This window comes from Poecile atricapillus, chromosome 1 (assembly GCF_030490865.1).
Source record: "Poecile atricapillus isolate bPoeAtr1 chromosome 1, bPoeAtr1.hap1, whole genome shotgun sequence".
Taxonomy (NCBI): Eukaryota; Metazoa; Chordata; class Aves; order Passeriformes; family Paridae; genus Poecile; species Poecile atricapillus.
Genome location: NC_081249.1, coordinates 60335111 through 60357658, shown reverse-complemented (window position 1 = coordinate 60357658; position 22548 = coordinate 60335111). Strand labels below are relative to the sequence as shown.

General features: G+C 37.9%; 1 protein-coding gene across 1 annotated transcript; it reads right to left on the bottom strand.

Moving 5' to 3' along the window:
- Positions 1–1118: 1118 nt before the first annotated feature.
- On the bottom strand, positions 1119–21336 carry DNAJC15 (DnaJ heat shock protein family (Hsp40) member C15). Its single transcript, XM_058840069.1, has 6 exons — positions 21187–21336; positions 14765–14816; positions 13321–13394; positions 6607–6683; positions 4676–4746; positions 1119–1578 (listed from the first exon to the last, which is right to left on the bottom strand). The coding sequence occupies exons 1-6, from the start codon at positions 21286–21288 to the stop codon at positions 1508–1510; spliced, it is 447 nt and encodes a 148-aa protein (XP_058696052.1). The 5' UTR covers positions 21289–21336; the 3' UTR covers positions 1119–1507.
- Between the last annotated feature and the right edge of the window lie 1212 nt (positions 21337–22548).

Here is a 22548-nt window from a genome sequence, read left to right as displayed (position 1 = left end):
GACACTGTGCTTGTATCTGTATCTGCATGTACATATGTATATAGTTAAAGTAGTATGTGTTAGTGTATAATTTAAAGGTTTAATATTTGATGTAACATTTTGGTATGGGAAAAAATTCGGGGTGGATAGTGTTGAGGGTTAGGTGGGAATTTTTACCCATTATGTGCTGGGAAACCTAACTACCGGTACTTAAGGGTGCTCACGAAGAACAAAGAGTAGCCGGGCCCAGGGTGGCGGGGAAGGGGGCAGAAAAAGGAGGGTGGGGACAGTTTTTGGCTGGCTTTTTCCTCGGCTTCGGGGAAGAAGGACGTTGGTGCGCTGGGTCGCGGAGCTGCTTCTTCTCCTTCTCCCCTCTTGGTCGGTGGCCTCGCACCCGCTGTCCTGCCAGGCATCGCCGTGGAGCTGCTGATACACCTCATCCACCAGCCCAGGATCGCAGCTCGTCCCTGCTGTCCCAGCCGACTGTTTCCTCGGAGCCCTGCAGGAGCACCGGGACTGACTGCCCGAGGGGTTTGTGAAAACAAAGCCTCTCCTCCATCCCGTCTCAGCCGAGAAAGCTGTCCCGGGGTCCCTGGTTCTGTTTTCTTGTTATTGCTGTAGTTATTGTTTGTTTGTTTACCTGGTTATACTAGTAAAGAACTGTTATTCCTATCCCCAGATCTCTGCCTGAAAGCCCCTGATTTCAAAATTATAATAATTCGGAGGGAGGGGGTCTACATTCTTTCATCCCAAGGGAGGCTCCTGCTCTCCCTAGCAGACACCTGTCTTCTAGAACCAAGACACTACTTGACAATTTCAGAGATCCTTTAATACGTAAAAGAAGTAACCACACCCAAGAATCCTCCTTCATAGCTCCAAGCCCCATTAGCACACCTAGTAGAAGCTGCACTCTGTAGTCCTATCAGTCATTTTGTCCTGAGTTGCAGCTCTCAAACTTAAGCTCACACAACAAACCCTACTACTTCCCAAATGAACAGAATCAAGTGTAAGGTGGTGCTGAAACTTGCCAAACCAGGTTGGTCATATTTCCTGTGACTCAATGCACTGTCACAGATTTTATGGTGACCCTAAATATAGGGTTTTTTCTTTACTAATGAAGAAACAACCCTATATTAAACACTGTTTTAAAATTTTTATTTTAAATGATCCTAAGTTCACCGAAAGAAAAAAATATTGGAAAAAACACAGTTAAAAGAACTTTTTCAAAGCTTGTAAGGGATTATAATTCAGTAAGAAAACACTAAAATTGGGACAGAATCACAGAACATCTTGAGTTGGAAGGAACCCATAAGAATCATCATTCTAACTCCTTGCTCCTTGCAGGGACATAACTGTACATAACTTTACACAGCTGTAAAAGATTTCAGTTTGCTTTTAAATAATTGTAACTTTTAATTATTACAATAAATATGAACGATCAATGCTAAGAAACTGTGCAGAGTAAGCAGACATGAGAGTTATTGCACAATGGATCAGCTGAATCTCCTATGATCCACGGCTTCGGGTTTCAGTTTTTGGCACTGGATTCCAGCAAGTCTTTTGCTTCATTTATTTTTGTTGCTAAGTAAGGTGATCCACCTGAGAAGAGAAAGGGGAAAGGAATACTCTTTACACATTAGTATTAAGTACCAAACTACCTCACTTGCAGCATCTCTTTATTACTCACTTTTATTAGCTTTTTCCTACACAAATCCTTTTGATACAACTGACATTGACAAGAAGTAAACTAATTGATAAGGAAACATGAGAAATGTAATCAAAACTGAAATCACTGTGAATAACACAGAACAACTTGTCTCAGAGAGAAGACTGGAATCTGAAATCACTACAGCCTGTGATTTAGATCTGCAGTGGGATGCTACAGCAAATGTATACAAGGTCACCTGTCCTGAACATTCACTCAAACCTAGCAGCTATTAATTCCACTCATCCTAAAAACCTAGAAGTAGAATTTTAAAATAACTGTGACAAAGAATTATTGTGTGAACATCTCCTGTGTGAGATGCCCAGAGTTACCAGCCAGAAACCATCACATTAAAGCTATTTAAACATGGTATGCCTTCTAACTCCTAGTGCTGAACACTGTCATTGCTCCACGCTCCATCTAACAACCTGATTACAGTTCAGCAGTCTTCTTGTGTTTGGGTTTTTTTCACTCTCCCCTTGAGCACCAACCATCTGCCCACACTCACCAAAAACAACACTGCAAGGTCTATATCAGTCTCTTACCACTTACTATAATACACCTATATTTTTATGTGAAAATGTGATTCCAGCAGTACTGTGCACTGCATAGCATTTTCCAAGGCATTTGTTCAATTTTTTTTTTTCATTCACCATTTCATTCATTCTATTAATCAGGAAAGACAATGATAGAAGGAACATGCAGAGCTAGTTGTAGACACATACAAATAAAAACATGAGGCTTGCTTAAAGACATTTTTAGGACATTGCTTGAGGAATCCAAATCAATACAAAGTCATTTCATGGTGTAGTAAAACTACCAGAAAAAAAAAAAAAAAAAATCCATGGTTTGGTCTTGTTTGAGTGTTCTAGTTCTAATAGATAAGCCACACTGGAAGAAAGTGAGGCAGGGCAAGGAATGCATAATGAATTGGCCATTGAAAAATTAAGTTATTTTTTTCCTTTTTTAAAATCAAGTAGCTTTGTAACAAGGAATTGGATTACTATATTAACTACTGCTTCCTTCACAGAGTAGATAAGAGGATCAAACAAACAGTAAAGACTAAAACCTGCAATAAACAATGCATTCCAAACAATTTTTAAACATGCATTGATTTTGTACGTGTCTAGAATACAGTATCTTAAAGTAAATTCAAATCTGCTGGAAGTGTTTTCACTGCATTTACATCCTTAAGTGCCATATTAATTTTGTAGCCCTCCAATGAGAGGAAATTCAATCTCATGATTGCCTAAGTGTTTGTTTATAATTAAGGCAAGTCCAAAAGGTTTCTTTTTTTTTTTTTTTTTTCTGTGAGGAAATGTTCTTTCATAAAATTTATAACTGATAGCATACAATGTATCAATATAAAAACATGTTAAAACTGAACTGTAAAGATTAATAAGCAAACATTTCAATAGTACTCTCTGGTCTTGCTATTATGCAGATTTCTATATATTTCTTATTTATTTCTAATATTTCTCTTTCCAACTGTTTGACTCTCAGAACATACACAACGTAAAATCTGCAATTATTGCTCTTTCTTCTATCAACTCCAGGTGGCAAAATATTATTTTAAAATTACATTGTATCATTGAATATTATTTTTCAATGAACATCTGTGCTACCCACAGCCAGAAGTGATCTATACACAAGCGAACAAGCCTCTCTGTGATGCCACATGTTCAAGATTACTCCAGGCCCTCACTCTGCAGCTGAAGACATTACACCAGGTTTTTTCTACAGCCATGACAGAAGAGCTTCACGGGCATCGAGAGGCACAAATCCCTTCAACTGGTGCTCCCACTGAGAAAATGCTCTATGTCTCACTTTCATGCAGGAGGTCTCACTATATCCATCCAAACCTACACTATGCCCCAGCTGCAGGGGCATGAAAACTCTAAGAGCACAGCATTAAAATCTTTGTTAGGGTAGTTAGGATCTTTCAAACAGGAACCATCTCTTTAGATCTACTCAATATCCACATGGAGATTCACAATCTTCTCTGGTTCACATGTCCACATACTGCTACAACAAACTTAGAAGTTCCATATTAATAAAACTTGATCTAATAGGGACTCTGCTGGTTAAGAGACTTTTGACCACTGAAATATATTAGAAATGAAGAAGACAATTTCCTTTCTAGGTCTGAGTAGCTTATACATTATAAAAAGAGTAAAAATTAAAGTTTTAAATCAAACAAGCGGGACACCTTTAAAACTAAACTGAGGGGTGAAGAGAGAAAAGCATCAACTCAACACTTCCCATGGCCAGTGGTCACACTTACTTTTTCATTTTCTTAAAATGGGGTGCTGGTAGGGAGCCTGTAATTCTGTCAAAAAGATATAAAAACCCTCTGATTTCCCCTTTTGACTTCTGAAATACAGTGCAACTCTTCACCATCTGTTATTTTAAAGTAGAAACAGCAATGAACATATGGGCTTTCTTTCTCAACCAGCTGTAGTGTAGTTAAAGTTATAATAATAGCCTTTCTCTAAGATAAATTTACATTAAAATCCGGCCAGTAAAGCTACAGTGCCCAGCTTTAGATTCTTTCCAAGTGAATTCCATAAAGTCTGAAATTCATCAATGATGTACTTAGTAACTGCAAAACATTTTCCCACAGAAAGTTACCTTCATGCATACAACTGGCCCGTAACAGTTCAAAACAGGAATTTTAGTTTAATGTAAATTTTTTATAGCATATTTTTCCTTATTTTTAAAGAAGTTTTTGCCAAGTGTGGAAAACTGGTCCCTGAGCTCACAGTTTTAACTGAAGCAGCACAAGTACAGAAAACAACTTTAAAGAAAAATAAGTAAAACTGGTTCATAAAGCTCAGTTTATCTGAGAGAAGACACACAGAAGCTCAAGTCAATAAATAAAAAACAAATGTTTGAACTTGACGTGGTTATTTACACAGCTAGAAAACTTAAAGGATCTCATTTAAGCCTCTTCCATTCCAGTCCTACTTAAGAAAAGTAAAAATTATTTACCTTTATCAGGATGATTCAAAATCATGATTTTCCTATGCGCAGTTCTGATTTTGTCCTTGCCGGCAGATGGACTGCAAAAACAAATTGAAGTGCTTACAAGAAATGCCAGAGCATTCATGCTAAAAATTAACAGTTTATACTGGCTTCAAAAATAATTAGAACTTGAGATTTTCACCATCTTGTGGACAAAACATAAAACTGCATCTCTGAGGAAGCAACAACAACAAAGGCATGTAAGGCAAAGAGAATGACATTTTTCAAAAGCCTGTGTATTTGACACATACAAGTACATTTCAGGTTTTTGGAAAATGCAATACATCTACTCATTTAAAATAAATAAATCTGTGGGAGGGAAAAAATAGGATAGCCCCAGCAGTTCTAGAGTATATCTAGTTGGTTATTCTAGCATTAAATGCAGAAAACACAATTTTTCCTCCAAGAAAATAAATATCTTTATGACCAGTGACAAAACAACAAATATTTAATATTATCACATTTTGTCCTACTGTAAATATTTTTATAGCAGCTATAAATATTTTTTCTTTCTGCTGGGGCCTGAAAAAAATGCCTGTATGTGTTATTTTTGCAAATCTGTTCAACGTGTTACATTCAGGGACACGTTGATTTACAGGTGCTACCTACATAATGTTGTTTACTTCAATGACATACATAAAATATGTATTTGGCCTAAATTAAATACAGAATAGGTACCTTACCAGACAAACAACCACTTATGGATGCACTACGCCAACACACTAAGGCTCTTGTATGCAAAAGGACAGTTTGAATGGTTCAGTTTTTTATAATTTGTTAGTATGCAGAAATGAATAAGTGTTTTCCACTTCAGGTGACTTCTTAATCAGTGATGATTCAATTAATTAATCTTTCTGTAGATACAGCTTGAATGCAAGGTATCAGCCCAACTAAATTCCTGAGGTAAACAACCTTTCTAATTATTATTCTGTCACAGTGAAATTAGGGTATGTTGTAAAAATAGTTCACAGAACTACATAAGAAAAGAATACTTCAACTGAACAGAAAGTAACCTAGAAAATAAGAAATAAACAGAGGGTGAAAGGTCTTGGATTATATAAACACAAAACCAAAATGATTTATCACATAACTATAAATAACAATCATCTATATTTTGATTTGTAAAGCTGTTTTTAACACTAAAAAGGAAAGCTGTTATACCACATTTAGAACCTCAGATGGCCAGACCATAGCTGGGGAAAAGTGGCAATTGGATATTACAGACAATCATGCAGGTCTGCTCAAAGAAGCAACTGTGAAATGAGGGGTTTACTTCAAATTTGCTTGGTTTATGAGCTATTGCTTATCCTGCAATGAGCTCTAAAGATTCTTTATCACTAGGAAAAACAAATATAATATCAAAATCACATTTTCCTTGACTCACAATCTGCGTCACACCAATGTCATGCAGCCTTCTAACATCACCAACTGGCTGAGAAGTCTATCGCTGTGGTGGGAACAGCTGATACGCTGGAGGGCTGGGCTGATATTCAGAGGCACCTCAAGAGGCTGCAGGAATGGAACCCTCCACAAAATTCCACAAGGACAGGTGCAGAGCCTGGTACTTGGGATGAAGTCTCCCTTGCAATACTAGCGGCTGGGAAATGCCTGGCTGGGGAGTAGCTCAACTGAAAGGGACCCAGGGTACAGCAAGAACAATTCTCCACTGCAGTATGTTACCATGCCTTCAATCCAAACAAAAGTCACATGTTTTATGATCATTTTATTGTTTGCTTTTTAGTTTAAGCAGAGTATTAGAATAATTTCTAAGCATATAAGTATTTTACAAAAAAAGTTTTGGTTTTACAAAAATTGTTTTGGCAAGAGTATTCCACATTCTTGCAACATGCATCTACTTCATTCAATGCTTGCTAAAGTAAAAACATTGATGCACTTACCTTACACCTAAAATAAGACTTGCTTCTCGTCTACTCATTTTCTGTTCAAATCCTCCTTTATAGTATGACGAAAAACTCTAAGAAAAAAGGGAAAAAAAGCAATAATTAGTTCATGTACAAGGTGCCAGGGACTAAACTGTAGTTATATGACCTCATTCAGAGCATTACATTCATCTATAATTTATTTTGAAGGCATAGAATGACTGGAAATCAGATAATATGAAAGGACTTCTCCTGAGTGATAACACATACGAAAAACAACTTAAAAATAAATACCTCTGTCTTCACAATTTTCTACTGCTAATAAGGGATATTAATAGCTACAACCATTAAAATCCTGTCTCCAGGCAAAAAAGCCTGGAATCAAAGTACATACTAGCATAGGATGGTAGGTACAGTGCATGTGCTGGGGAGGGCATGGGAGGGAAAGTAGGGTAATTGTTGAGAACAGCACTGGTACCATCACAAAGGAAAATGCCAAAAATGACAATACTTTGGCATCTATGGATGTTATGGACAATTACTCCAGATATTTCTACAAAGAAAGTAGGTAAAAAACCCCAACAGAGATAAGAACAGAGTTCCACATGAAGGAATATTACTTCAAAAAAGTGTATAATGAGTTCTTTGAAGGAATTCTGAAAATAAACAAAAAGAAAGAAAAGAAAGCTTAGCATAAAGCCTCAACCTCATTTCAGGAAACCACTGAGCTGGAGAACACTGGAAAATAGTGAAGTATATTGGGAAATCCTAAGCCTTTACATCCTTCCTTCAGAACCAATGACTAACAACTATTAGATACAGGATCTGGGGTTAATTTTTCTAAACTCACTGTTGTATGAAACTCTATCCACTCTTTTAGGAGGGAAAGAAAAAACAGTGGGAAAAGAACATTAAAAAGGAGATGGAGATGAGAGAAAATCATTACAGCAATTGTCATTGAGAATTGGTTGAAAGTATATTTGTCAACCATAACTCTATTTTAAAGAATGAAAAAAACCCTAACAAACTATGGAACCAGCACTGATGGTTAGCAGTGATCACAATGTGAATGTTTCTGTAAGTCCCAGAGGTACCAGATGTATCTCCAAGCCCTGGGGAACTGGCACACAGAAATTGCTCAACAAGACTGAAGTTTTTTCCTCAATGCAAAACCTATCAACTGGGGGAAAAATAAGTTTCTTTTGTTGCTATCAAAGGGAAGTCTGGCCCAAGAGCTGAGACTATTTTTAAGTATTCCCTTTACCCCCAAGTAAAATATGCCTGGCCCATGAAAAAACACTCTTCTCACTAAATACAGCCATTCATATTCAGTGAGAATTTTGCCTTGTGTCTACACAAACTCTCTTATACAATTTCAAAACCATTATATAGCATTTAAAGGGCTCTGTCTGTGGTGTCTAAGCAAAGCCTTTAAGCTTAGGAGAGATAGTCACCCAAAAGCATTGTTCAGAAATACTTCACCAATTGCTACCATAAACTCACGTGCAACCACAGGAGAGATTTTTTAGTGCGCTGTTATGATCCAAGACTAATTTTGTCTTCCTTCTTCCCAGCCCAAACCATGAATAAAGTAACCACTATGGTAACACTATTGAAAGGATCGTGGACATGCCATGCCAACAATGAGAATCCGTGGAGCAGCCGCTTCTGTAACTACAGGGTACCACAAGCCAGGTCTGTAATAGTGCACATGGACATGACAGGTTAGAGGGCACAACACTAAGGGAACACACAGCACTTCTCTGGTTCTCAAAAGGGAAATGATGTCCATAATTTAATGGCCAACAGCTAACACCCTTGAAGAGCAGAACTGCACAGAAATTTGCAACAATGCTCAACAATTACTACAAGCAAAAGAGAAAAGTGTACTTTAACATTCTCTGAAGTTTTTCCAGAAACAAATGCTCCCAAAACAGTCTAGGTGCAGATGGTTTCCTGAATTCTTCTCTGCCCTTCAACTCTGACATACAGCTCTAATGCAGGAGAACACTTGTTTGCTATTAATGTACAGAAGAACAACATTTGAATTTTCTTCATAGCTTGTCTCTGTTCTTGGTAGATTTTATCTGAAACACTATTTAAAATGAGAGACTACTAGGGAGGGATGGCTGCAGGCTTACATTCAGAAATATTTTTTCATGTTTTTAAAGCCTACTTCTTTGACACTGTTCTAACCTTAGGAAGCCTCAGTTCACCGCCAAGAGGAATGTAAAAAGAAATTCTGTTACCTCTGTCTTTTCACACACAAACAAAAACAGTTTGTTGAACTGGTCTCCAAGAAAAAATATTTTCTTCTCATAAGTGAAGGATGTAGAAACAATAATCAATTCTTAAATTAAGATCTCCACCCTAAGCAGAATTTAAAGCAAAAGGAAATCTTTCCTAAGTTTCTAACCAACTTTTTCCCATTGGTTAGAAAAAAGAGGAAGAAACACTGAGACTTCATTTTAGGCAATACCGTGGCAAATTTCTAGCTCCCTAATGAAACCACTTTTGCATGCTATTCAAACTGAAACATTTTTTTCCTAGTTGCAAATTCTAATGGCTGGAAAGATATTTTTCTGTTATGAGAACTTGATGAGCAGACAGTTCTAGACACCTGATTATTTATTAGCTCCAGCAATTGCAAAGAAAATTCTGTACTGGAAAAATCATTGAAATGAGCTCTTCATTCTTTTATATTATTTGAGGGAAGAGGAGGAGGTATCATTTAATTTACTTAATTTCCTTGCACATTATTACTGTTTAGGAATTTATGTAAGTCCTCTTTTCTGAACAAATGCTATGAATAGGTTTGGGGCATAGGGAGGGCCAGAAAATGGCTGCACTTGCTTTGCAAAAACATCTATTCAGTCTCGCAAATCTTCACAAAAGCAACCAGATACAAAACTTGAATGCATAGGGACCATGACATCTTCAAGATACTTTTTCTTTCATAGCACAAGGAAAGCAAAATCACTGTTTCCATGCCAGTTAAGAGACTGAAAATACCAAAACTGAGACCATACATTACATTACATGGACTAGTGAATATTTCTGGAAACTATATGCTGCTGCTCCAGGACCAATACAGTCCTCCACCAAAAAGGTAACAAACACCAGAGGAAAAAAAAAAAAACAAACACAAGGAAAAAACTACAACCACAAACTATTTAGATGCTATGATATAATATACAATTTTGCTAATATCAACTCTAATTTCCTTAACTTTAGTTAGAAAAGAAATCTTATAAAATGGACTGCATTGTTCTCTGGAAACTTTATTTTCAATTAAGGACAAGAGAGATGGTTGCTACCCTTACCTCTCAATCAAGAACTCTCTGAGTCTGAGCAGAATCAGATCCAATAAGGGAAGTGCAGTGAGAAAACGTAATGACGTGCTACAGAAAACATCATCTTCTTATGGAACACAGAGTTTCATGGCTGTGGGATTTGAGTATTTTGGCAGTTCATCTGGCCTAGAATTGCTGTTTCTGTCTTCAATATCTTCTACCTATTTGTCTGTCTGTCTTTCAATCCTCAATATCATTGATTCCACAAAGAAAGGCAATGAATGCTGCTAAAATACCTGCTTCTTTATTTCACACTTTAAGGAAATATTAATAGTATAATTAATGGCATTAATTCTGAGGAAGAAAAGACAAATGACTATTTAGGGCTATGCACCTTCTAGCAGCAATAGACTCTTCTCACTACACACAGAAACAAAACAGTGTCCCTGCCATTTGTGACACCAGTGGCAAAACTATGCTCAAACTAAAAAATCATTTCTGTGGGAGCAGGCATTATGACTTGTCATAGGGTGGAAATGACAATGTTTCCTCTGGTGTCCTTCTCCACTAAAAGAAAGATGGTAGAAAACTTCAAGACTAAATTACAGAAGCATTTACAAATATATATTCTTAAATATGAAGTAACTATCTTAAATGAGAAGTAAAAATTAAGAATAAAGCTGTTACTTTTCTCTGCTTATTATTTCTGACTAAGAGATTAAGTGCAGTTGTTGACTGAACACGTTACTTATTTATATAAGTAAATAGCCAATGTAAAATCCTCAAGATACAGCAAGCAGCATTTTAAATGATCACTTCATAATTGCTCAGCTTGACCTTTCCCAAGTCATTTATTAGTGAGCAGACAGAAAGAATAAACAGTATTTGTATTACCTTGTCTGACTGGGAGAAACCAACATCAGCTCTGATTTCTACTGCAAACAGAGCAGGGGATGCATTGTAAAAGGAGAAGGAAGAGTGAGGGCACACAGAGGGAGGCAGCTAGATTTTAAATAGGCAGCTTTCACAGACTCTCAAGAAAAAGGAGGCCATGAGGCACAAGGTTTCATTCTAGAAAGCTAGAATAAGCACTGAAAATTACAGTGACCAAGTTAGGTCCCTTCAAACACCATAGAAAGCCAGCAAAGTAACACTGAGCCCAGACACTAAGGGTCATGAGATACTTTTTCCAGTAAGCACAGGAAGAAGTACCAACTGCTTGATAACCTTAGTCAGTACAGTGTAAAGGGCAATAAGCTGTCAAGAAACATGACAAAAGTGCTAATTCACAAATTATACCCAGCAGCTTCAAATTCCACAAAGTAATGTAAAACTACTAAAAGCAGTTTGAAGAATAAGCACTTACATAGGACCTTTGCATTTAATCTTTTCTCTATTGTTTCAAAGAAAAAAATTCATTGTTAAGGGGAGAAGAAAAAGGTACTAAAAAATACAAACCAAGAAAGCAGTAGCTGTACAGTAGTAAAAATCAAATAAATTTGGCTAAGAATTTTAAAAGGATCTTCAATTTGGACCATGGCTGTAGAAGAAAAATATCCTCTCACAAATACAGAGCCAGCAAACATACAAAATAAATGGCAAACAGGAAGAGAGTTTTTACTGTCTCCAGTAGAGCTCATCTTACACTGAAAACTTGCATTTTCAAGTTCAGAAATAGAATAGCAGAAGAGATACCCTACCGGAAAACAACACACAATTCTGGGCAGAAAGGCAGGATGTGAAGGCAGACAGAGGATACTGCTCCAGGGACTAGGAACACTTAGAATGCAGAAGCTCCTGGTTTGCTCTTTATGGTTGTTCATGAATTCTGCAGGAGTCAAAGTCATTGTGGTAAAAATGAGATAGGTCTGTAATGAGCTTGGCTCAGTCAGTACTGAGGGGTGCAGTTTCCTAGGAACAGACACCTCTCCGTGCAGTAGCATGTCACATTTCAATGTGTTAAAAAGAGTCACTGCCTGCTTTCTTATGTGAATGTATCTGAATTTAGATTCTCTAGCCTATATCTACAAATGGATAGAAAAAGAATTGCTAGAGTAAAACTGCTAGGGAGGGAGGGAGGGTGAAGACTGAAGCACTCCATACTCTGAAGCCACATGTATTGCTAGCTACATCTAGCAGGCCTGCAAGTCAGCCTGCATCTGTATCATCTGAAAGCAATTTAATTCACAGTACCTACAGTCCCCTCTGTTGTTCTGGCAGGCAACATGGGAATATCTCAAATTTTTTTTTTTTTTTTAAATAGGAAAAAAAAATCTGGCATTGGTCTCATAACAGCAATGCAATAACAGGGACAGAGAGCAAAAAAAGTTTTCCAGGAGCACCATTTCTGGCAAGCAAAAGCAAATGTGGACCAGTCCCAAAAGGACAACTGAATCTCCTCCCCAGGAAGCTTGCCTTGATCAAGCTTGTACCTTTAGCACAGGAACATCAAGCACAGATGGCAAATAAATTTGGACCACAGTGTCTGTCTAGACAGGCTCTGTGCTGCAACTGTCCTAACATTAGTAGGTATAATGCTAAAATCATAGTTTAAAAAAACCCTACATTTGGTATATTTTTCAGGAAATAATAATCTGCAACAACTTCTCCCTGAACATGCTCACCCATCAGCATCCTGAATGGAATAGCATTCTTTTGCAGCGGTTAAGCATACACAGACTATGAACTCTGAAGGAACACACTGCTACAAGCAGACATCTATCTCACTGGGAATTACTTCAATCAAGCAGGAATGGAACACATGCATTTATTTACCAGAGGAAAACATAGCCACTGAAGCATTAAGCAGACGCTCTCAAATATTCCCTGCATATGCATCCCCCACAACACTCTACTTCCTGATTTTTCACCTCATTATTGTATTTTTTAACCAATAGGGCAAAACCAAAGAACAAAAACCTGGTTGAAAGTTCAAATTAGCTGGGGAACAAGAAAAAGACAACTCATATGTTAACCAGCACATAAGCTCTCCCATCTCCATGGCAACCCATCCTAGAAGTTCATCAATTTGTCTTCTTGATTTTTAACACTGGATCTGAAATACTAAATTCTTTCACTTTTAGCTGCTGGAAATGAAACTGCATGTCATCACTTTGCAATATTTAGGAATTAGTGACTTTCTCACAGCGTACTTGAACAATTTATCTTTATACTTACTAGTAAAGGGTTCTAAAACAAGGAACAACAGCAGAAAAAACTGCAACTGTTTATCAAACTTATAAACATCATTTGATACAGCTTCATCCACAGAGATTTAAAATATAGCAGACAGCATGCCAGAACTTACACAGTAGGGTGCAGCCCTATCCTAGGAAAAAAATTATCTACCTAGTTAACTTTACTTAACATAAAATGTCTCCTTTCTGAATACTTGAAATACAAAATCATAAATTTAGCATAAAGTAGTATCTAAACTTACAGAAGTTGAAATCCTCTTTGCTGCTTCTGTAATTGTCTGCTCCAATGGTTTCCAAACACGGAAAGCATAGCGACCTGAAAAAGACGGAGGTTAAATAAAATATTCACTGAAATGCAAAAAAAAACAACAACCCACAAACAAGCTCCAACTTATGTCCATCAGCTTACAGCAGAAAGAATTTTGATTTTAAAAAAACCCTAACTATTGGGAGAGGGAGAATTTTAGTATACTGCATCAAAAAACCTAGTCCTGGACTGCAAAGACCCACTGTGTTTACTCACTATTTAACTCACTAATAAATAGTTTTAAATACATTTCAATATGATAAATGAAGATATCTCCTCGTGAACTTTAAGAAAAATGGTGGCTTGAAACATTAGCTTTGGGAATACATTATTTATTAAATACTGTTCAAAGGTTATGTCTTCATAAAAAGAAATCCATGTACTACACATTTCTTGCTGTGATGCTGTACGCTTAATTACACACCTTGTACATGCTGCATTTTTAATTTTGTTGCAAAAAGATGATCTTTTGGGATTCAGAACCATTCAACTCCCCACTAGCACTGAATGCCTATAGCTAGGAAAGACTAGAGGGATTCCTGTAAGGCTGTGTTCCCAGAAGTACGAAGCAGGTCTATCAATACCAGAATCAAGATTTATGCCAAGTTATTGGAGGATTTTCCATGTAAATCCTCTCTTCTTATTAACTATTCTTTAGCAATGTAACTTACTATTACACACAGTAGAAAAACTATTTATAAAATGTGGCTCTGCTTCATTCAAATAGCATCTCACACCCATTCTTAAAACACATATTGTGTCTGTAAGTTTTAGCGATCTAAGCATGTGCCCATGTTAACACAGAATTTAAAACCACATTAGAGTATCTCTGTTGAAATGTTGTGATGTACCATTACTCCACTCTCTTCTTAATGCTTTCTGTTAACCATTATTTTGTGTTAAACTCATGCCCTGTGTTCAAACGAGAACCTATTTTTCAGAGTAATAAACAATGTAGTATGGAAACAGTATGATAAATCACTATAGTCACTAAAACCTTTTATTTTCCTCTATTTCAATTTGTAGAGCATCACCTTCACATCACAGCATCTTGTTGTACTCTTCTGTACTAAAGGGCCTCCACATTGCAATATGTTATTAAGTAAATAAACTTTCTGCCTTTTATTTTGCAGACAAAAAGTAGATGGAGCATTTTAGCTGCTGTCAAAAAAACTACCTTCTTCAGCTTTCTTCACCTTCTTCAAAAATAATTTCGGAATTTATGACTCTGAAGGGACAGGAACTGTAGGTGGACATAATTTTCCATAGTACTCTCAAGCAACCTTTCCACTTTCCACTATTTATATTCATTAAAACTTCCTTAACCCTTTCAGAAACTGCAGCTCACAAGTGAGAGTTCCACTAGTAATTTACCTTACCTGCAAACGCAAAAGTTGCAACACCAAGCCCAAGTGCTATCATAGTCCTGGCCTAAAGCAGAGAAACAGGAATCAGAATAACAAGCAAGTCCTAATTTGGTATATACGTACCTTTTACTGTAACAATGAGTATTTCTGATGTCTGATGTGGACATTTCATTTATAACTTATGAAAGGGATGAAAGTAAGTTCTGTATTCCACAGGCTACATTAGATTTTATAGTTCATTATATTAACCCACACCAATGCATCAGGTTTAACTTGAAGTACCCACTAGCAAATCAGTGAACATACATTAAAAACAGCTAATAGTATGCACTGATAAAAACACAAGGCACACAACCATACAGAATTACTCAAAATTACTTGTGCAGACTAGTTCAATACAGTACATAACAAAGTATCAGTTTATTACAAAAACATGAAGAACTAACTCAAAACTCCCACATCAGGTGTATGTATTTTCCTACACAGTGCTTGAAAAAGTCAGGCACTTCAAGAAGGATAAGAAGTATCCCTGTGTTGATGAAGAAGCTGATGAAAGGTATGAAGTACACCTTGAAGAAAGGACTGACTTCTCACATGTTTGCAGAATTCAGGAAAGGTAACAAGCTCCCCACTTCTGAAAAGCCTCCATGTAATCTTTGAAACAAAGGAAATAAACATCTGCGGCATTACCTGTCTTATCATACGACAGTTCAATAATGCCTTGAATTTTCCCCTGGGAAACCTGAGAAATCAGATTAGGTTTATCTTGAATTCAAAACATAATGGCAGTAAAAATGCTTTTATCATGAGACTATCTCTTCTATATATGACTTACTTCCACAATTATCCCATAACTGGTTTATACGTTTTATACAAGCAATTCTGACAGAAGGATTTTAAAGCTCCAACTTCAATATGAATGCCCTAATAACTGCATCTGGAGCCAAAATGCCTTTGCCACTAAGATTTCTGGGGCTAAAATACTCTGGTTTTGATTGTACCCAACCCCATTTCTAGACTGTGGGAGCAGGGGAAGAGTTCAGAACTACTTTTTTCAAAACCTTCCTAGATCTGGCTTAGTAGGGCCTAGATCATGGGTTGGCAACTTGCCCAGCAAACAGGCAGCTGTACAAGATGCAGGCACTGCCCTCATGTTTAGCGGCTCCTACAGCTTTGGCTGTGAACTCAGGACAGAAGTGGCAGCCTCTTCTGAGGTCTCTGAGAAGCAGCTGTATTCCTCTGGATCTAGCATCTGGATGCTGCAGATTTTAACTAAGTACATACCTCCCACCTATTTGAGGGGGAATTCTTGCCTTAGAAATTTGCCTATACATTTAGGCAAATATTATATTTAGGCATATATATTACATTTTAGTAATCTAGCTCTTCCATTTCAGTGTAGTCTTCAGTCTCAATATTAGCATTCATTTCTGAATGTAAAAATAATGTAGTAGCTTTATGTCTGTTGTTCCTTTCAGTTCCACAAAATTTCCTCTCATCTTTTCCCCAGGAAAAAGTTTAAGCATGTTATCATAAATGGTAGATGGTGTAGAATTGTGAAGCATACAGTTCATCTCCTCACTAAACTAAAACTCTTTTCATTTCTCTTAACAAATCAGATTTCCCAGGCTCTCAATATTCAAACATTCAAAAAAATTCCTTCACTTGGACACGAACCACAAACAGCGACCTTTCTGGAAATAGTATAACCCTATAGGAATTCCATATTATTCTGTCCTGTGGTTTGTGACCATGGATTAATATTCAAGAGTTTCCCCGACTTATTTATACTGACAGCAAGAATCTTTTACTAAGTGGTTACAGTCAATTAAGAGCTCAACAATGTGTGAAATAGATGATGCTGGCAAAAAAAAAAAAAGAAAAGAAAATAAATAATTATTAGCCTGTGATTGTCCAAATTAAGTTATACTTGATTTGCCACCAGAAAGGTGGTTTAAGTCAGCAGTTTACAAGACATGCAGGCTCCAACAAGGCATTAGCAGCAGACACTTCATGCTTATGACAGGCAAGACCAAGCAGAGACAAATAAATAATAGCAAGATTCTGTCAGCTCAGTGTAGAAGTAGCTTAAGTGTTTTTGCACAAGGGAGCACAATGCAGAGACCCCTGAGGGCCTTTGACAGAGTCGGCCATGTCTGCTGGAATGCTATAGTCCAATCTCAGTGGAAAGCACCAACAGCTGCTGGAAAGCTACTGTTGCCAGGAATACAGCAGGTAAAAACAAATCATGGCAGCAGCCCCTGAATAGAAGCTGGATGCAGGATCAAGGGGAAAATGAGAACAAGACAGAAAACTTCATAGAAGTGGTACAAACCTCAAGCCAGAGAGGAATGAAAGACTGTCCACATATTTAAGTAAGGTACAGGCAACAGAAAATCTTGAGAAATACTGGTTTATGGTAATTCAATGTATTTGCATTATAAGCATCTTAGAGAAGAGTCTCTTGCCACATATTAGGCACATAAGTGATAACTTGACACATCAAAGCATCTTTAATATTTGTTATGGTATACATGCATTCTAACCATATATGTGTGATAAAAACAGAATTTGGATCAGTGTGAGATTGCAGGTTTGGCTTTTTCTTGACACAGACTCATAAAAACAGTGGCAACTTCAAGTACTAACCAGTAAATTCTTTAAGTCCAACTTGACTCAGTTTCCTTTTCCATGCTCACTCAATTCAGTTGAATATTTAAAAGAATCAGTCAAGGTTAGCCTGGTGCTTTGAAATGTAAAGTCCAAAGCTTTAATTAAATGCACTCCTTTCACGTCAATATTAAATGAAAGCAACTCACTCTCTGTGGAAGGCAGCAGTTCATTTACAGCATGCTAATACAAATACCACCATGATCATTTTTGTCTCCTATTGCTTGAAACTGCACTTCATAAGGGATAAATAAATAACTACATACACACTGACTTTCAATTATGACAGAATTGACCTTCCTCCCCCTCCAAAAATGCTGTTAAGAAACCTCTAAGATGTGGATTTTAAATGAAATCATTATGTTAAGATCCAAGAGGGAAAAATAAAGAAATAGAATATTAAAAACTAACATCTGTCCCTTTCTTTATTCAATGAATCAGCTCCCAAAGGTTAGTCATCAACTCCATGCTATTCTGCTGATCTCAGTATTTTAATTTTACTATGTAATTCTGTCTTCAGCAACAAACCCCGTTAAAGGAAACTAATGAAAAAGTTATGCTAAATCCATAAAACCTGAATTTTCTTAATCCTTTTCAGAAGTGATTATAAGAAAACACAAGCATTAGAAAGGCAACTACAAGACCTGATTTACCTAAGCATTTGGCAAACAAAAGAGATAAAGCATATTAACACACAGTATGTTGGAGAACAGAGATTTTCTGCCTATTCCTTTAATTCTCCAGTAGCCTTAACTTTTTAGCAGAAGAAACAGGTGAGGATGAGATATTATTTTTGCAAATCCTCAATGCGTGGTGTCCTTCTAACTTAAACATATCTAAAAAATAAAATTACATATGTAGTTCTTAGCATTAGAGTGTCTATGAAGTAAAAAAAAATAAATATAAAAACAAAAGGAGAATTTCAAATGCATCATTTTAAAACTTCAGCACAACACTCTTCCATCTGACAACGGGCTGCAAATGGTAATGCTTTCCAAATGTTAAAACCTATATGCCTGCATAGGATTTGGATTTTATACTGGTTCTTCTACCACAGCCTGTGGAACACCCTTCTCAGTCAAATTAAAAATATTTTGCTCTCCTCACCACTAAGTTTCACATACACAGCAGGAGCCCTACAGTCATTTGCCTCGGAAACCTACAGTGAGCAGAACAGAATAAAAAGTAGACAGAAAATAATAATTTGTTTTCACGGGTTGAATGACATTTTGCAATTAATCCATGGTTAATCATGGACCAGCAAAATAGGAAGTATGTACCTATATTCACATAAATACACAAGTACATATTGCTTAACTAAAAATTTTCACTGTTTGGTTTGTTTGTTGTGAGTTTTTTTTTTAGTTCTGTACACTGCCAAGAAGTAGGAGACACAAGTATATTAACAAAGTGTACAAAAATATTTCTGCAAATAGATATTTCCTTAAATAAAAATTATTGACTTGAAATATAAATGATTGTTTGGTATGGAAGATAGAATAATGCTTCTATTCCTCAGAAGAGTAGCTACATTTTATTGGAATACCGCTCTAGAGCAAACCACCTTACTAACACTATATGGAGGCATTTTGAAGTGGGATTATATTATAAACTCTATGCAACTGATTTGATTTCATAATCTAGTGTTTTCCCCCTAGTCTTGTCCTTCCTATGAAATTTAATTTGTTTTCCAATTGCGAATTAAAAGTAATTTCAGCTAGATGCTGTTTTCCATACTGACACAATTCTCACATCATTTTGTGTCCTTTAATTTACAGCAACCTTTTTGGTTTGTAGATAAAGCTACCGCTCCAATTTCAGGTGGTTTTTTCAAATGAAATTGAATCAGAGCAAGATTCACTAATAGAAAAATTACAATAAGGTATTCAAATCGATCTTCTTCAGTATGTATTAATTAACAAAGGCTCCTGTGGATGATCTTTGAGGATGCTGCTGCTCTTCCATTGCTCCAAATTCTTTTGTAATACAACCACAAGAGTAAATGTGACCCTCAGCAAGTCACTCTCAGCTAATACCCTGGACTAAAGAATAAATTTCTATAAAAAACTGTAGATGTCCAGATTTTAGTCCTCTAAAGACCCACCCACCTCAGTCTTTAGACCTCAATAAGAACATGACAATACTCACAACAACAAAGCAAGCCACGCTAACTCCAAATGCAACTTTTATCCCAGACAGGTAAGAAGGCCCAAAGACTAGACAAAATTCTAGGGGTTCCCTGCTAGCATTCCACAGGGAGAACAGCGATAACAATAAGGAATTTCAGAGACAGCTTCTTAAGATTACTTACTTGCTGTTAAATACATAAGGAGACTCTTCTATGGGGGGAAAAAAAAAGTCCTAGACTGTAGTAACAATGAATAAATAACTTAGAGAACTGTGATTTTTAAAACTGTGTTTTAAAAAAGCGGAAATATTGTAGAGTCAATTCCACATACACAATTAGGTTAGGCAAGTAAGACTTTTAAGCCATTTAAAAAATGTGAAAATTTCACCATCTGGGCCTTTAAGACGTGTGTTTTTCCCAATCATCTTTTCCAATGGGAACTCACAGTTCTCTGAACTAGCTGAAGTGACAGGAATGAAGAAGTGGGAGAAAGTCCCAGCATCCTTTCCTCGAGAGCACGATGCAGCATAGGAAACTTTGGAGACACTCTGCCTCCACCCAGCCTTTCCCACATTACTAAGCACCGGATGAAAATTACTTTTCTGAAACACAGCTCTACAAAACCTTCAAGACTCAAACCTGCCAGTGGTGGTAACATTTGCACAGTGGGTGAAAACACGTCAGGTATCACCTTTTCATGGCAGGGAACAAATTTTCAGCCTTGTTTGCATATGCTCAGGCTGAAGTGTTCCCATGAGTTGCTGTGGAAGCCCAGAATATAAAGAGCTAATGTGTATGTTCCAAACACCCATTGGCTGTGGAGCCAACCAAGGACTCTTGGTAGTGACAGACAAGAACTGCTGGCAATCACCAAGGGTTGTTGGTATTAACATGCTCTGGGAAAGAACAAGATGTGCTTGGAGAAGGGGGCCATGCAGAGGCAGGGCAGTGCTTTTCCTTGTTCTAGTGCCTGGAGATAAACACAGCACAGTACAGTACAGTGCAAGGATGAGGCCAAGTGGGCACAGACTGCAGTGGGGGATCAAGACCACCAAAGACCTCCCAAGCTCTCCAGCCTGTTTCCAGAACTGGGCAGAAAGCAAGAAATCTGTCCTCTTGGCAGAGAAAACATATCCATAAATGTAACCCCAGGCACCCCCAAGACACTTCATCAGCTGAACTGAGGCTGGAACCACGACTGCTGATCTCGTTTACTCTCTCACTCTCTCTTTTTCTCTCACTTTTCTTCTCTTTCTTTTTCTCTTTATATTCTTCTTTAATTCACATTTTCTTTTCTCTCTTTCCTTTCACCCTACCCCTTTATCCATAGCTCGCTGCCGTGTCCTTACGCAGTAGGTCAGAGCGAACATTTCCACGCCGTGTATCCATCGATACAACTTTCTGACTGTGGACCCCCTGCCTTCCGTCGATCCCTGGGACCACGAGCATTTACGAACCTCGTGTGCACCCTTCCCCTCACGGCTGGGACGCCACGCCTGCTGCACGCGCGGCACCGAGCCAAGCACCCTCTGCCCCCCAAGCTCCCTGCCCGGCCCGCAGGGCAGCGCAGAACGGGTGAGAATAGGGCAGCAGCGGCCTCACGGCCCCGGGGGTGGGGGTCCCGCCATGCGCTCACCAGCCCCCGGTCCAGCTCGGCTTGGCCCTTGCCGGCGCCCGTAGGGGCCCGGGCGTACTCGGCGTAGCGCAGGCCCTCGGCGGAGGCCGCAGCGCCCTCCATGATGGCGAGGAGCTAACACTACGGGTCGGCCGGAGGGACAAACAAGCGCGGCAGGACGGAGCGCGAAGCGCCTCCTCCCTCGCGGCTAAGGCAGGCGCGCCGCGAGCCGAGATAAGTGGGAAACGGAGCGATAAGGGATAATCAAATGTAGACATCAGGGATAATCAACGCATTAACAAATAGAACAGGAGGGGGGGAAACATTCAGGCCACAAGGAAATTATTCGTGCCCATCTTCAGGAGACAGGATTTTAGAGAGGAGGTGGGAGGGGATACGTAAAGGAAAGGATAACGCGTAATTAATCTGATTGAAGAAAAAATAAACCTCTAAAAATGCATTTTAAAATATACATGCTTGCACCTCAGCTGATGTCTGTACATGTTTCATTGTGTTTATACTTTCACTCCCAGCAAATGCTGCCACTTTGAATCGTAGTTCACCCTTCTGGAAGTGCTCCTCGGCCGATGCCTCCCTGTGCAGAAGTTGTCCATCGCCTTTCGTCCCGGACCACAATCAGTAAAATGCTCAGCCCCGTGTCCGTAGAGCAGTGAAGCGGCTCTTCCCTTGCGCTGCTTTTCCTTCCCTCCTGCCTGGCAGTGCTGGCGGTGGAATTGGATTATCTGCGGGCTGCTAAGCGGTGTGACTGGACAAAAAGAGATACTCTTCTTCCCTCCTATTTCAAACGACGATTGCCCTTCTGACCGTCTCTTAAGTATCTTTTTTAAGTACCATAGAGGCGAGCTGACCACATTCAGCATTTCATTAACCTGAGAAAGACGTATAAATTTAACTTTCTACTGAACAGAAGTCATTGTAAGTTGCATGGTGATCCATTTGTGAAGAAATGCATTCATTTTTACTTCTTCATTGGACATATAGCATAAAATCATGTATGATTAATTCTTTTAAACCTTCAGTGGAATTGGATTTCTTAGAAACTTAAAACTTATCTTAGGATCAATAAAAATGTCCCCAACTATTTTTTTTTTTATTAATTTATTTGCATAGAACTGATGCAGAATAGTATGTCACTTACTACTTTCTTGATGAACAAACCCAGCTTAAAAAACAACAAATTGAAAGTTTTGGAATTTAGATTCTCTTCCTTAGTTTTCCAAGCTGATCTCTGAGACTCCTTAACAGGTCAGATTCTCTTCTCATTAATCCAATGCTGTAACTCTGCTATTTTGCCCAAATACTACTGTCTCTTGGTCACAGCAGCCAAGTTCTTCCTCCTTTATTGGCATCAAATCCAGAAAA